The 14800-nt window shown below is 47.3% G+C and overlaps 1 protein-coding gene across 1 annotated transcript in view; it reads right to left on the bottom strand.

Annotated features, from left to right (window-relative positions):
* The window catches only part of CUX2 (cut like homeobox 2), a 219916-nt gene that overhangs the window by 85053 nt on the left and 120063 nt on the right, over positions 1–14800 (bottom strand). The window contains exon 2 of the mRNA XM_065417817.1: positions 647–757. Coding sequence (XP_065273889.1) covers positions 647–757 — 111 coding nt within the window. The remainder of the gene's footprint in view (positions 1–646; positions 758–14800) is intronic.

Genomic DNA, 14800 nt, shown 5'->3' with positions numbered 1-14800 from the left:
TCTGCTAGCCTCAGGCCCTCTGAATCTCATGAACAAAGGAGTAGATTCTCAAAGGGGCATGCCCCCCTTGCAGTGACTCTCAGTGGGTGCTGGGTACCTACCTGCCTGGTGGGCCTTTGAAAATCTCCCCTTACGGTTTTGTTTATACGGGCAGGAAAGAAAATAGCATTTGAAACTGGAGGGGGAAAAAAATCCTAACAGTCAAACTGACTAAAATAAAATGTATTTTAGAAAAAAATAAAAACGTGCCTACCCCATCTGGGCTGAGAGCTGCGTGCCAGGAGCTCCGCTCCGAACGCTTAACACTTGCTTTTTATAAACCCAAAGTTCTGTTAATGGCAACACTTTCGGGCCCGATTCGGAGTGGTGCTGCAAAGCACTGAGCTCCCCTCAACACTGATCGAGGGGGAGCAGAACCTGTTCAGCGTCTCCCAGGATCAGCCCCTTTAAATACAATGGAGCCATCAGAGGCGGCAAGAATAAGCAATAAAGAAAACCCAAAGGTTAGAGACTATAATTTGTCTTTGTGGCTAATTAGCTTCCTTTCTTGTTAGTCACTTATGTCTATGGTTTTCAAAATCTAGTTTGAACAGAGGAAAATATGCCGTCCTACTGAGTTAATTCTATAACAGCAAATATACTGTACCTCAGGTACATTTTTCTTAAATTCCCGGCTGAGTTCAATTAAATGTTTATGAGAATGTTCACTCTCTTCCTGCCGAGCAGCGAGTTCGGAAGCAACAGAATTAAGCTCCTTCTGGAACAAAACAAAACAAAAACAAAAGAAAGAAAGAAAGAAAAGATGTTTTTGATGCATTTTTTTTAAACTGTACACATCATTCTCCCAAGCATTTCATTTTCCTCCCTTACAAAGCCAAGACCTGCAGTATCGACAAGGAGGTTGCATGAATAATTGAAGAAACTATGTATTCAATGCAAAATAAAAGAAAAAGAAAAGAAAAGAAAAGCGAGATAATCAAGAAGCTCGGCTCATCCGTATTCTCTTCCCCCCACCCTTTCACTCCCAAAAGGAACAGGGACATAAGCTCCACAGTAACTGCAAAAAAAACATCACCGTGGTAGTGTCAAAATAGTCAAGTGCAGCATATTGGATTGCCAGATTTTATTCTAAGCCCGCTTCGTTGCCAGATTCCATATATCAGCAGAGAGGGAAGAAGTCCAACTATGACTTACTTACGCTTAAGTGTTCATAAATATGCCTTTTAAGATATATATGGCTTTTTAATTTCAGCAGAATTTGGAAAAATGAAGGTGCCGATATTAAGTAAACTGACCTTTTGGGTATCCCGCAGTAAATCATGCACAGTTCACTTCAAGTGCAGGGAAATGTTTCATTAAAGAATTATGGATTCAGATCAAGCTGGTTTTGAAGAACACTAACCTGCGTGTGTGAAACCGCAATCAGATGCAGGATTTAAAATGGCATTTTTAAAAAAAAATCACCCTCCAAGCCAACAGATCTAGGCTGGGGGAGAAGGGGATAATGCACTATGCATAGCCACATTTGTTAGGCATGTATTTTTCATTGCACCCTTCCTTCTCTTCTTGACTTTAGTGTTTGCAAATTTCACAAGGGGAGCGCGTGGCCCAATTAGCAGTCATGGAATTAATTTGCATAATTCAGGCCCTAGTCTGCCGGTGTGCTCTGCTGTCTATTTGCATCAAAGGGGGGTGGTCCCCTGGCTGGCACGTCAGGCTGTGGTATAGCATACCCTGCCTGGGACTCCGGGAGCACCGATCAAATCTTACTTTGTCAAGACCCAGCGCCGTAACTGACATACGCGTTCACACTTATTACAAACACGCAAGTACATGCTGGAAATACTTCTGGAGGAAAGTCATATATATGGGGGCTAAAGGAATTAGTGGGAGTAGCCATCACATTGATAGTCATTTATACCTGTATAGCCGGCATGCACAGCTCAATGCTTCCAACTGGAAAGGCCGGCCTCCAGATAATGAAACATGGTGACGATTATGTAGAAATAACACGGTGCACTTACCACCCAGATCCCAAAGCGCTTTACAGAACTGGGGAACTAGCATTATCCCATTTCGACAACTAAGTGTCTTGTCCCAGAGCAATTCAGTGGCAGATCCAGGCAGAGAACCCAGATTGTCCATCATTCTGTCCCAAGCTCTAACCACTACATCTCACTTCCTCTCTTCCAGTATTTCTCCCCCCACCCCCAAATCATGAAATACACAGTAATTATCTGACTCCTATCAGGTGAGACCAGTAAAAATTTATACCAGTACCATAAAACTCGGCAAAACGTAGAGGCCTTTGTCTGATTCAGGAATACAGTAAGAGTATATATTCCAGCCATCAAAACCTCATTAGAATTTATCTGTTAACACAGATTCTAATTACCACCCTTCAGTCTAAGGGAAGAGACACAAACCGTAAAATGTAAGAGGGGAAAGATTCTATTAATTGCTTTTTGATAAATCGGAGGCTGAAGCGCTGGTGTCAGAGGGTCAGAACGTATCCGCGTTAGTCTCAGATTGTTCCTCCATCTCCCAGCGCGGCTTTAAAAAGGAAATGTCCCAATGGGATGAACTGTAGATGCAGCCCGCTCTGCCCAGCAGGTGGGACTGAAACTGCAGTTCACTGCTTGGAAAAGAAAATGCTGCAGTAGGACCTCATTAACCTGCACACCGAGAGTGGCCAGGAGCCCTAAGTGCAGCCAGCAGGCCAAGCCCATGCGCACTGGCAGCATAGAGGAACCATGGCGGCTGCTCCAGATCACAGGTGGAATAAGGGCCTCAGAGGGACTGCCAAGTTAGGTTCCAGCAGGTCTGGGGAGGAAAGACTCTATAGAGGCCATGTGGTGCAGTACACGGAACCTGCCTGGGAATCAGGAGACCAGGTTTCTGTTCCTAGCTCTGCTACTGACTCGCTGTGGGGCCTTGAACACATCCTGTAACTTTTCTGAGCCTCAGCTTCCCCATCTGTAAAGCGTGAATCATGCCGAGATCCTCAGCTGCAACATGGTGTGTAGGTTTTACTATTCTAGCCCCCCAATCAGGTTCTGCAGAGCTCCCCACCCACAGCCCTGCTGGAGAAATACACCTTCACTCACCACCTCCAGTACCTGGCAATAGGCCTCCCTGGTGCTCAGACCCCCCACTGTCCGGAGCAGAAATAACCTCAGTGAGCACAGCTGAATTTACTCTGGGGGCTGCTCAGCCGTTCACCAGCACTCTGCCCTGCCCTCTGACAGGGGATGACATCAATTGAGGCCTTCCTCGAGTCCCGCCAGGGCTCTCCTGGGCAGCCGCACCCCCCTGCGGCCATCACGTGGGCGATGGGCTCAGGAGACGAAACTGTTTAAAGTAAACTCATTCTGCAGAAAGCGATAACCTACTCACGCGAAAGCCACTGGCTGCGGGGCGGCTGCAGGGCAAGGGGCTGGCTAGTTTCCTATCTCGTGGTCAACCGGTTACTGAATGTCTCGGTGTGTAACCAGGAGGCATGAGTTGAGATAACAGCCATTAACTGTATCAGCATTCGGCCCCGTACTTGTATCAAATTCTGGCCAAGGCTGGGCTTCCCTGGATAAGGCCAGAATTCAGACAAGAGACCACTCAGTAAGCAGCCAATTCTATCACAAGGAGAACCCCTCTGCCAGCCTGAATCTGCAGCACGGTCACCTCCCCCACAGCCCCCACCTGATCGTATGGGAGACGCGCTTACACAAACCCTGTCATTTGTGCCAACCCTTCCATTTCGATAGGCTCCTCTGATTAATGGCACATCAGACACAGACATGCGGGAGCCTCCGAGCAGCCCGTTCTGAATAATAAACATCCCACTTTCCACTAACACAACAGCGTCCACGGGGTCAGACAGGCGACGTCCTCAAGCCACACGCCAACAAGCGGACAACTTGGGAAGGGATTTTAGTCACCGAGAACGGACACCCACAACGACCGCGACACCTGCTAGGGAGCCCAGCAAGCAGAGCTGAAACTACAAGCTCCGTCCTGCTCTTCTTCACCTCAACAGGAGCTTTTGTCACTGACTTCTGACAGGGGCAGGGGCCGTAGAGACATGCCCATGACTTCAGTTCCGAAAAGCACTGATCCAACATGGAAACTTGGCTCCAAGCCCCACCTGAACTCAACCCTTTGAGGGGTTAGAAAAAAATCCCATGAACTTTTTATTCATTCCATATTTTATTTATACACCCATTTCACACGCACGCACAAGCACACGTAATATACAGCGCAGCCCCACACCACCTGTCCAGGTTGGTGAGAGAAGCAACGAGATAACGATCGGCTGGTATATCCTCCCACAACGGGACCAGGAAGTACCAGAAATCTCATGAGGAAACCTGCTGCCACAGCATTTCCATCCTGACATAGGGCTGAAAACGCCCCAGGTAAGTACCGATATGAAGCACCAGAGGCCGGACTGCTGCACTCCTTGAACCCCGAGATGGGAGGCCATTTTAACCTAACATTTTAAGGAGGGTGTCTGGTCTAGCAGCTAGAGCTAGGAACAAGGAGTTGGGCCTCCTGTTTGTATCCCCACCTCCGCCAGTGATTCGCTGGGGTCTTGGGCAGGAGACTAACCTCTGGGCCTCAGCTACTCAGTCTGTGAAATGGGGTAAATAACAGAACCATACAAATGTAGGGCTGGAAGGGACACTGAGTGGCCAACGAGTTCAGCTCTTTGCGCTGAGGCAGGACCAAGGAAATAGAGACCAACCCTGACAGGTGTTTGCCCAACCTGTTCTTAAAGCCTCCAGTGACGGAGATTCCAAGCCTGTTCCAGAGCTTAACTCTCCTTATAGTTAGAACGTTTCCCCTAAGATCTAACCTAAATCTCCCTTGTTGTGGATTAAGCTCATCACTTCTTGTCCGGCCTTCAGTGGACATGGAGAGCAACTGATCACCATGGTCCTCTTTACAACAGCCCTTCACAGATGTGAAAACTTCTCAATAGTTACCTGCCCTGTAGGGGATGTGATGCGCAGTTGACTCACTCAGCATTCACCCAGTCAAAGAGAAGCAGGGCAGGGCAGTGTTCTCGCAGTGATTGCTCCGATATGCTTCTCTGACTCTTAATTGGCTCTTTGGGCTTAGGCAGTGCAGGACTTTCCTGAGCACGGCAGGTCTCCAACGTTAAACAGTAATGAGTCAGGCCACCAAAAATCATGTGTCTGACGTTCCCCTGGGAATGTCTCCAACACAGTTCTGCGCCGGGGACAGCATACAGCCATTACGTCAACCATCCCTGGAGACGAATCTGCCAGAGCTAGTGGGAAGGGGCCACCGCGCCGGGAGGAATTAGGCCCAGAGTGCCAGAGATCACACAGCACAAGCTGGGAAGAGAACCCAGGACGCAAACTCAGCTCACTTACCCCAGTGTAAATGCAGAGCCACTCCCCAATGTCAGTGGGGTCGTTCCCAATTCCAATGTCACCGAGAGCAGCGTGTGGCCCTGAATCGCCCTCCTCAAAGCCTCTCCTTGTTCCTGCATGTGGCACAGGGTCCGGATCCGTCCACAGGAGACAGAGAGGGAAATGGCTGGCTGTGCTGGCGCGACTGCAGCGGGAAGGGGACACAGAGGAAGAGGGCCTGCCAGGTTTGTGAAGCAGGGCAGAACAAGACAGATTGCCATGTACAAGACGGATTGCGGTGCACACGGGCGCACGGTAGATGGGATGTTAGACAGGCTGGGTTACAGAAGCTATCAATCATTTCCTACATATTATGTAAATTTCTGATGCTAAAGATGTATGGAGTCAATTATCAGGGGTCACTGCTGGGTGTGAAATTCATACAATGAAGCTCTCTTGGTCTCAAATGAATTTGAGAGAGATTGCAAGCTTACTGCCTTTTATTGGACAATATAAATATTTCACTGTTATATAAAAAATATTGGAGAGAAAGCAGATAAAACTAAATCCTGTGTGTATACAGAGAAACAGGGAGTGAAAAATGGCAGTCAGCATCTTTTTAACTGCCTTTTGGTGCGTTACAGGAATACTGGTTGTGAAGCAGGGTTTATTATTGGTTTCAGGATGGTACAGTAGCAGCCTGTGTTTCTAACACACGGAAAGACCTCGGTTTGGATAGCAACCAGAGAGATCCGAGCTCTCGTTCTCATTTACACCAGAGGAAATCGAGAGCAACGGGCATCGGCGTAACAGCTGTGCCAATGCATGGAAGCCAAGCCAGAGAGCGACAAGCGCCTGTGTTTAATTTTGAGCCGCTTTGTTGCGTGTCTTGTTCTAACTGTCACTTTCTGGCCATGACAGAGATCAAAGAGTGAAATGATGAAATGTACATGGAAACCCATTTCTCGCAGCCTTGTCCAGGGCTTTCCGTGACATACAGTACTTAGTCAAAGGCTTCGATGTAATCATTAGCCAATAAATCACAGCCACGGTTGTTTCTTGTACTCCCTTGTTTAATAACTTAATAAAAGCTAAAGAACAGTAAATACAGTACTAGCCTCCTAACACAAGCACTGCCTGGTGGGTTTGGTTTTGTACACAGTAACATTTCCAAACAGTTTAGGAAGAAGATTATAAATAAGAACAGAACAGCCAGACAGGCCCTGAGATAAAAAACCTGGGACAGTCCAGAGCCAAACCTAAACGCTCCAGCCAGAATCCTCCTGTTTGCTGGCTGTCAAAGTGACCTCTCAGATCGGGGTACCGGCATACGTGGTGCTGGCGCCATATGCAGAACTGCCACCGTGTCAGTGGGGGCCACGTGTGCGGTGGAGGTGATAGGTCTTGGGGATGAGTCTGTAGCGAGGACGAATGGGCAGCAGAACAGCTGTCCCTCAAACTGAGACTCTCTGTGACTCCAACAATCTCACATGTGTGGCATGCAGTGCCTGTCATCCCCAGGTGTTTTACAAGCTTTCCTATCAGACTGTACAAACAGCGAGAGAGGAATCGCTTCCTCCAGCGCTGAAACGCAGCCACCTCCACGGTACAACTTGTCAGGAAACCAGAGGCCCTTTGCCACAGTTAAGTACATCCCTTTATTTCTGCTAAGCACCAATTCTCTGCCTGATCGGCCCCACCTGCAAACTGGAGCCTCCCCATTGGCAGTAAAACGTAGGACTGGCCTGTGCTTTCTGGCCATGCCAACGGAAAAGAGAGGCCTCTGGATGGGAAAAGGCGCCAATCACACTTCTAACGAGCTGAGCTGAGCACATATAAATTGACATCAGAATCACGGAGCTTCCCCTTGGCCTCGACTGCCCATTCAGAGTCAGCCCTTCGGAGAACTGGGAGCGAGGTTCTATGAATCCCAGGAGACAAGCTCCAATGCCACGCAATGAACCTCTTCCTCCCTGGCCTCACACCTCGGGGAGTCATCTGACCCCAGGCACCTCTGCCCTGGGAGCAAGCTACACCCTCTGTGTTCAGACAAGCGGCCCAGACTCAGCATGCCCAGAACTTTACGGATGCGCTTCCATTCCACTAACTTCAATACAAGTTAAGCACACGCTTAAATTTAAGTGTGTTCTTAACAGCTTTGCTGAAAGGGGGCCTTTCCGACCACGAGGTGGAAGGTAGTGGCCCTTGGTACCTGCTGGCTATTTAATTTGCGTATGTGTTAGCCTCAAGGCAACACTATGTTGGGAAAGGGGAGCTACGCAGCAGGCCTGAATTAACACAAGGTCAGGCTGGGGGTTATCTGCGGGTCCCATGCTTACTGGGGGTCCCCCATCCCCAAAGGGAAATGATGATATTAAGCAGTACAGCACCCCAGCAGTGAGGGGAGTACATTGGCACCATACACTGGTTAGAGAGGGCTGCAAAATATGCCTCTGAGTTTCAAATGCCCCCAGCACTTCTGATCCATCTCTCGGCCACCTTCTCTTGCTGACAGCTGAGCTGCCAAGCACAACTGGCCGCAGAGGCACTCTCTGGCCCGGTAACACAAACTCATTCCAGGTGTAACTCCTACATTTGGCCCAAAGTGACATGTTCACAGTATAGGTCCCATTGTTTAGAGTCCCACCTGCAAACAGAACCCCATTAGCATAACTAGGGTTTGACAGGCTCCAGAGAGAACAGCTACAAGCCACCATTTTTTCAACGTGTCCAGATGGCAGCATTCCACCCAGAAGCACAAACTTGTGTCTGGCATGTTGAGCTGTCCACACCCGCTGCATGCTTGCAGCGGTGCATTCTGGGAAAACCCAGGCTACTGTCTCACACTGTATCGGCTGCTGGGGCCACAGACAGAGAATTGTGGGGGTTTAGGAGGGGGCAAGGCACTTCGGGATGGCCATCTCCACAGATGTCTGGGAGACAGGTTTAGCTCGTGCTGTGCATTGAGCATGGAGTGGCTGTATAAGGGCCCAATCCCGCAAGGTGAAGTTACTTACGCAGGGCCGCACGGACAGTCACTAGCAGCCCAAAACTTTGGCCAGCCCAAGTGCTCAGTGTGAAGCCCAAGGACGCGGCAATGGAAGGTCCCGTATGCAATGGAAGCAGGCTGGAGTTGTAGCATATCTAGGGACCAAACCGCGCCCTTGTAACTAGGCTGGATTGACCATTACTTTGTGGGCTAGTCAGCTCATTTCACAGGAGGCAGGTAGCATGGACAATTGAGGTTCTTCCATTCAAAAATTCCACTTTAAAAACAGATGAGCAGTACTACTAGTTTTTGTCCTCCAAGCCCAGCTCACAACATCCCTTAGCTATGATCCAAATTCAGCTCTGTCCTACACAAACCTGCTGTTCCCAAGCTTGTGACAGTCTGTTACTGGCATCCAGAAAGGTGGAGTCACTAACAATCAAAAAATACCCTTTAAACTGCAGAAATTAATATGCCATGATCTGAAACCTTCTGTGCTACATTCCTTGTCGGGGATCTCACCAGTTCTTAGCCTGGGTCCATTGCCCTTTTGCCTATGAGCATCACCCAACTCTAGCAAGCTGCAAATGATCAATTCCAGATACATTTTCCTGACTTATTCCTCTGTTAGCATATCTGTCCTCATTTGCAGTCTCATGTACTAGCATAGGACATTCTTATTTCATGTTCACCAATACATCAACCCTTCTCTGCTACAATAAAAAGGAAAAAAAACTTTAAGAATCAATACCCCTCTCTCTACCTATATTTTATTAAAAACTTTAGCATCAATACTAATGTTTAAATCCCCACCAAGCTGAGGTGAATTACCTATAAACTGTACCCACCACCACGAGGATTTCCTTTATACCGGCAGGAAATAAAAGTGATAAGCAGAGGTACTTAAATAACAATGCTAACCAACTGAATTCAAGAACAGACGACTGAACAACACAACCAGATGGGGGGTTTATTTCAGTTTGGTGGCACAGGTTTACTTTATTTTGTCTGTAAAAATAACACTTTTTTTTTTCTCTCCAATGTTTTTAAGAGTGAAAGCACCAACTAGAAACGAGTCCCCATGCAGTCAAAAGAACTTAGACAGGGCTCTGTTCTCCCCTACACCTTTGCTCAGCATGGGTGGGCAAGGAACATTAGTTAGAACAGCCATGGGACTGCTCTAAATTTACAGTAGCAGAGAATCAACATAACACAGCTCCACTCCACCATGCCCCCTTGCTCCTCCAGCACTCCACCTACACTGGCTGGCACAGGAGCCTTCTCTGCCAGTTCTGGGCCAGCTGGGCGTTCCTCTTCGCAAGGGGAATTTGCCGCTGGCCATTTCTGGATGGAATGGAACCCTCCCACTTTGCAATACCTGAGCAGCACAATTTGCACTGGACAATCTGGACTAGAGAAGAACAACTGGGTGCAGTCAAAGAGATGCCATAATTTGCACCCACAATTCTGCAGTCCCAATCAGTTACAGCTGCACAATTAGATACTTGGTGGTGGCCTATTTAAAAATGTGATCCATAAGGTTATCTAGGTCCTCTCTTTTCTTCCCAGGGGTACAATGTGTTTTCTAGTGTTCTGTCCAGTCTATGCTCAAATGTCTTGGCAGATGCAGACACCATCATTTTCCTTGGGAGGCTATTCCATGATCTAATCTAAAAAGACGGTCCCTTCCCAAAGAGCTTACAGTCAAAGTATACGACAAGAGACAACAGCTGGATACAGACAGATGGAGGAGTGCAAGAAAACAATGAGACTACGTCGGGCAGCATCACAGGCAGTGGACTCAGCACTCCAGCCGCCTAACCCTAGTCAAGTTTATCAGCTTCCGGTATTAAAACAAACAGAAAAAAGCAGCCCCCCCGACAAGGTGACAACCAATAGCCCCGCTATGCAGCATGAGCACAAGTTGGGATTTTCCCAAACGCTTAGCTTGGTTTCACTGACTCCAATGGGAACAGAGATAGGGTAATGCTAAGCACTTTGGAAAATCCCACCCTGCACTGTTTCTAGACAGAGCTGGATGGGAAATGATTTTGCAAAAAATTCACTTTTTCATCGAAGAACCCCAAACCCAAACATTGTAGGTGACCAAACCCCTCCAAAAATAAATAAATAAAACATCTACTTTGGGGAGTTTGAAAAAAAAACCTGGAAGTTTTCAATGAAAAAACAAAAACGAAATTTTCTGTTGGTGAAAGTTTCCATCTAACTGAAAAAGCCATTTTCCAGTGTCAATTTGTTTGGATGGGAAATTTTCAATCAGTTCTATTAGCCAAGCAGCAGCGAAGCTGAACACTCAAAGCGGATCCCAGCCAGTCAGCAAATGAAAGGGTAGAAAGGAAACACTGAGCTGAGAAGTTTCCCAGGTACTGGAATCTCCAAGGCCACTTGAAATTCCTTCTACTCTAGGCTCATTCCCTTCCCCCGTCTCTCAGGCGGTTGGTTTGTGGATTATATATTAGAGCTGGCCCAACAAATACAGACAAAACCATTTTTTTTCATCAGAATTTGCCAATTTGTCAAAATTGGAACATTCCATGGAGACGATTCGAGCTCAGCTACTTTCTGATGGAATCCAGGCTGCGGTGTGATGGAACCCTGCCTGCCAGAAACCTACCTGGCTCCCAGGCAGGCCCAGGTCTTCCATGGTGTGTGGCTGCCAGACAGCCTGCCAGGCAAACTGAGCCAGAGACCCCAGGGCCTCCAGAGTCTAGGGCAGCCCAGCAGGCTTGGAGTGGGGCACCCAGCGCTTTTAAGGTCTGACTCTCAAAATATTGGTTTTTCCACTAGAAATAGGAACGCAACCAAATTTTGAACTATCAAAATCCTCCACAAAATGCAATGATCTGCCTCTGCACAGCTCTAGCTAAACTCTGGTTATTGCACTTTAGCAGCAGAAAGAAATCAAAGCCACCAAGCATGAGGGACGGCTTCCGGAGCGCGAATGGCTGTGACTTCTTTCCGCCTTTGTGCAGGTAGAACTCCGACTCAGTTCACAGGTGGTGGGATCGGTGCTCCAGTTACCTCAGGAGGGCCAGGTGCAGTTTCACTCAGGTCAATGCAAAAGCTCCGGCTCACTTCAGTGGGAGCTGGATCAAAAGGCTCTAATCTGGGAACAATCCACCAAAGTGTGTCTTTTAAGGTTTCAGATAAAACTAAATCCAGTGGTTTTCGGTGCCGCCCCTGCTCCTGCAGAAGCCTATTGGATCTTGCCATTGACAGTATTGGTGCCCTTTGCCGGTCCATATAAGCCATTTCCTCTCCTTCAAAAGCAAAAGCCACATTACAGGCATTACGAAAAGGCTTCTGGCTCACCCCCCGCATACTCTTATTTTGATACACCCCCATAATTAACTTTGCTTGTGTTCTGGGGTAGATGCCCATCATCAAGGTAAAAATGGAGACCTCAAGCCCCTTCTCCGCCAGCCCACAAACACTAAAGACCAGCATCATACCCAGTCCCCTGGGGAAGAGGGAAATCAACCATGTGCCGTACCCCATTAAGGTACCATTTATTGGCTGAGCAGGGAGCAGTGCTGGCCAGTGGCCCAATCCAGCCAAAGGAAAGACATTGGGCACATCAGAAGAAGGCAGCGGGGAGCAGGTACATGAGCACAAGAGAAGAGAGAGGGGAAATTATGATGGTGAGAAAACCAGGATTCATAAATATAAGCAGCTCTGGGACGCTTGCTTTCAAATGTTTCTCGGTTTTCAGACATGGCATGAATCCTAATATTTTGGGGACCACAGAGAATTATTTGAATGTGAATCTATTAGTATTTCAGGACCTGAATAAATATCAGGCAGCAGAAGTCACTCCATAGCTGATGAATTCACTTATGGCTGGAACCAAGCACCTGGGGAAAAAACAGTAACAGCAGCAGTCGAAACACACTTCATTTTATCTGACAGACATGAACCACTCCCTACTCTCCCTGTGAAATGAAGAGTTTGTTGGGCCCAATTTTGCTATCAGTCGTACTCATGAAATCCAGTTGGCTCCAATGGGCATAACTGAGAATAGATTTAATTTCCCCTTAATTCACCTGATGTTGCTTTCCAGGTTGTGCTTTATAAAGTGAATTAAGAGTTTGTGGTCCAAACTCTGATCTCTTTCCCATCCAATGATTTCAGTGGAGTTATTCCAGATTTACACCAGTTAACCAGGAATTAAAACCTGGCCTTTCTTGCTGAAGATTTGCCAAGTTCATTTTGTATCCCACCTCCCACATTTAAGCGAAACAGAAATGCAAGAAGAATCAGAGTCCTTGAAAAAAGTATAGCAGCTTCTTAATTCCTGCGGTGCATTTGCTATCGATAACTTTCTCCAGGCCCTGCCACCGATCAGCTCAGGCCAATCCACAGATTTGTCTCGTCCGGGGAGAAGAATCAGCAGGCCACGATGTGCCTGTACATTCAGAACCTTGTGAAACAAATAATCTTAGCTCAAACTGTGCTGAAACATAAGCGATATGATCTTACAATCTAAAATGGAATCTAGGTTTACAGTGCTTTATCAAAACGGCTGTAATGGGATCTCTAAGAGGGCTGAGATTTGAGACACGCGTTAGATTTCCATTCCAGAGGAGATATGAAAAGGCAGTGTTTCAAAAATATCAAGCAATGCTATCTAACATATTATACAGATAGCCGCCCCCGGGGGGACTCCGGTGTTATGGCGCCCCACAGAAATGGACAAACGTGCAGTTGGCAGCCATGGCTCACACACTATAAAACAGTCACTCAGTATTTTGCAGGCCCTCGTGTTTTGCTGCCCTGCTCTTCTTTATATGGCAGGCACATTGGGAGTTCAAAACACCAGGCAGAATACACATGGCTTCAGCAGCTGGCTACTTTGCGTAGCAATTACACCTGTGCAGAGTGAGCCTGAGGCACTACCATTCCGATTGGGCAGCGTTCTACATCCACGCTGCACCGGCGTCAGGGACGGCACAAGCGTGGAACCAGGCTCCTTGGATGATGCCGTCTAAAGAGGAGGGCACCTCAAGTTGAAAGGTTAAAATGAGGCCCAACCCTGTGCCCACTGGAGTCAGAGGGAGTCTTTCCATTAGAACAGCGGTACCCCCAGTCCTTAGCAGAGATGGGTGTCTTTGGTTAGGTTTGGGCAATGGGATAACATGTCGGTTTGATCTCCACCCAGGATCCTATACAAAATCATCAATTCCACTGACGGCGTCACATCTGAAGGACCCACTGGCCTCAGCCCAACGTTCCTGCAAACAGACAAGAACCTACAATCTCACTTCCACGGACGCAGCTGGCCACTCCCATGAATTATGGCCATGTTTCCCATTCCTTTGGCTGACATGTTATTCTGCTTCCTAAGCTATAGGCTTCTCTTTCTGCCTGGAATGCCGCACCTTGGGTCCTCCCATCACAGATTCCTCACATCATTTAGCCCTCTTTATTATTAGATCTATTACAGCAGCTCCCGACGACAGAGCTGTAATGATGATGGGAGTGTTCAAGGGCTGCATTTACAGAATAATATTCATTACCATATTCATTCAGTGTTTATCTCGCAGATGTACGGATCCGTTACAATGGAGAAAAAAGAGAATTCGGAATTTGTGCTCAAAAGATATTCAAATTAGTTAATCAAGAGTCCTATTATTACGTGTCTCATGTACCAGCAGCAACTATCCATGGAGATAATTGATCAGCTGCTAATAACTGATTACACTGCAGCAAGTGTTTTCTTATCCCTTTTCCTGCCATGTTTAAAGATATTTTATAAATTTCTAATTATTGTAAATTGTTTCTCCTTTTGAAAACATCTTACCATAGTCACAATCCATCAGTTTTCCAAAAAAATCTCTCTCTCTCCCCAAAATGAGTTAACAGAAAGATGTTCGGAAAGGGTATGGTGCTTTCACTTACTGGACAGAGCAGCAGAGAGGGAAGCGAGTGGGAATCAGGAGAGCTCGGTTCTATCCCCAGCACTGCTACTGATGTGCTGTGCAAGCTTAGACACCACCGCATCGTGCCTCAGTTTCCCCATTTGTAAAATGGGGATAATGCAACTTTCCCACTTTCGTAAGTGCTTTGAGATAAGGCTGGAGGGCCTGACTGTCATTTACACAAAGACTCCTTCCTACTTCTCTGGCAGCACGAAGGAGCTTTTATGCCCACTTTAAGGCATCTTTGCATTGTCAGAGAGCTATCAAGTAGCCTCAGTGTTAATGAGAATCAGGCCTGAACACTGCTATACCTTTTAAATACAATTGCTGCATATTTTATACTGCCCAAATCTGGGTGGATTTTCATGGGGGACAGCAAAAGGCACCTCCCTGACTCCAGGACAAGCCCCTGCCAAATTTCAAGTTCACGCTTCAAGCCATAGCGCTCTCCAAAAAATGAATGTCTATAACGGAAAGTGTTAGGTAAATATAGGGGA

Source organism: Emys orbicularis, chromosome 16 (genome assembly GCF_028017835.1).
Source record: "Emys orbicularis isolate rEmyOrb1 chromosome 16, rEmyOrb1.hap1, whole genome shotgun sequence".
NCBI lineage: Eukaryota > Metazoa > Chordata > Testudines > Emydidae > Emys > Emys orbicularis.
This window is presented reverse-complemented; position numbering and strand designations above follow the sequence as displayed.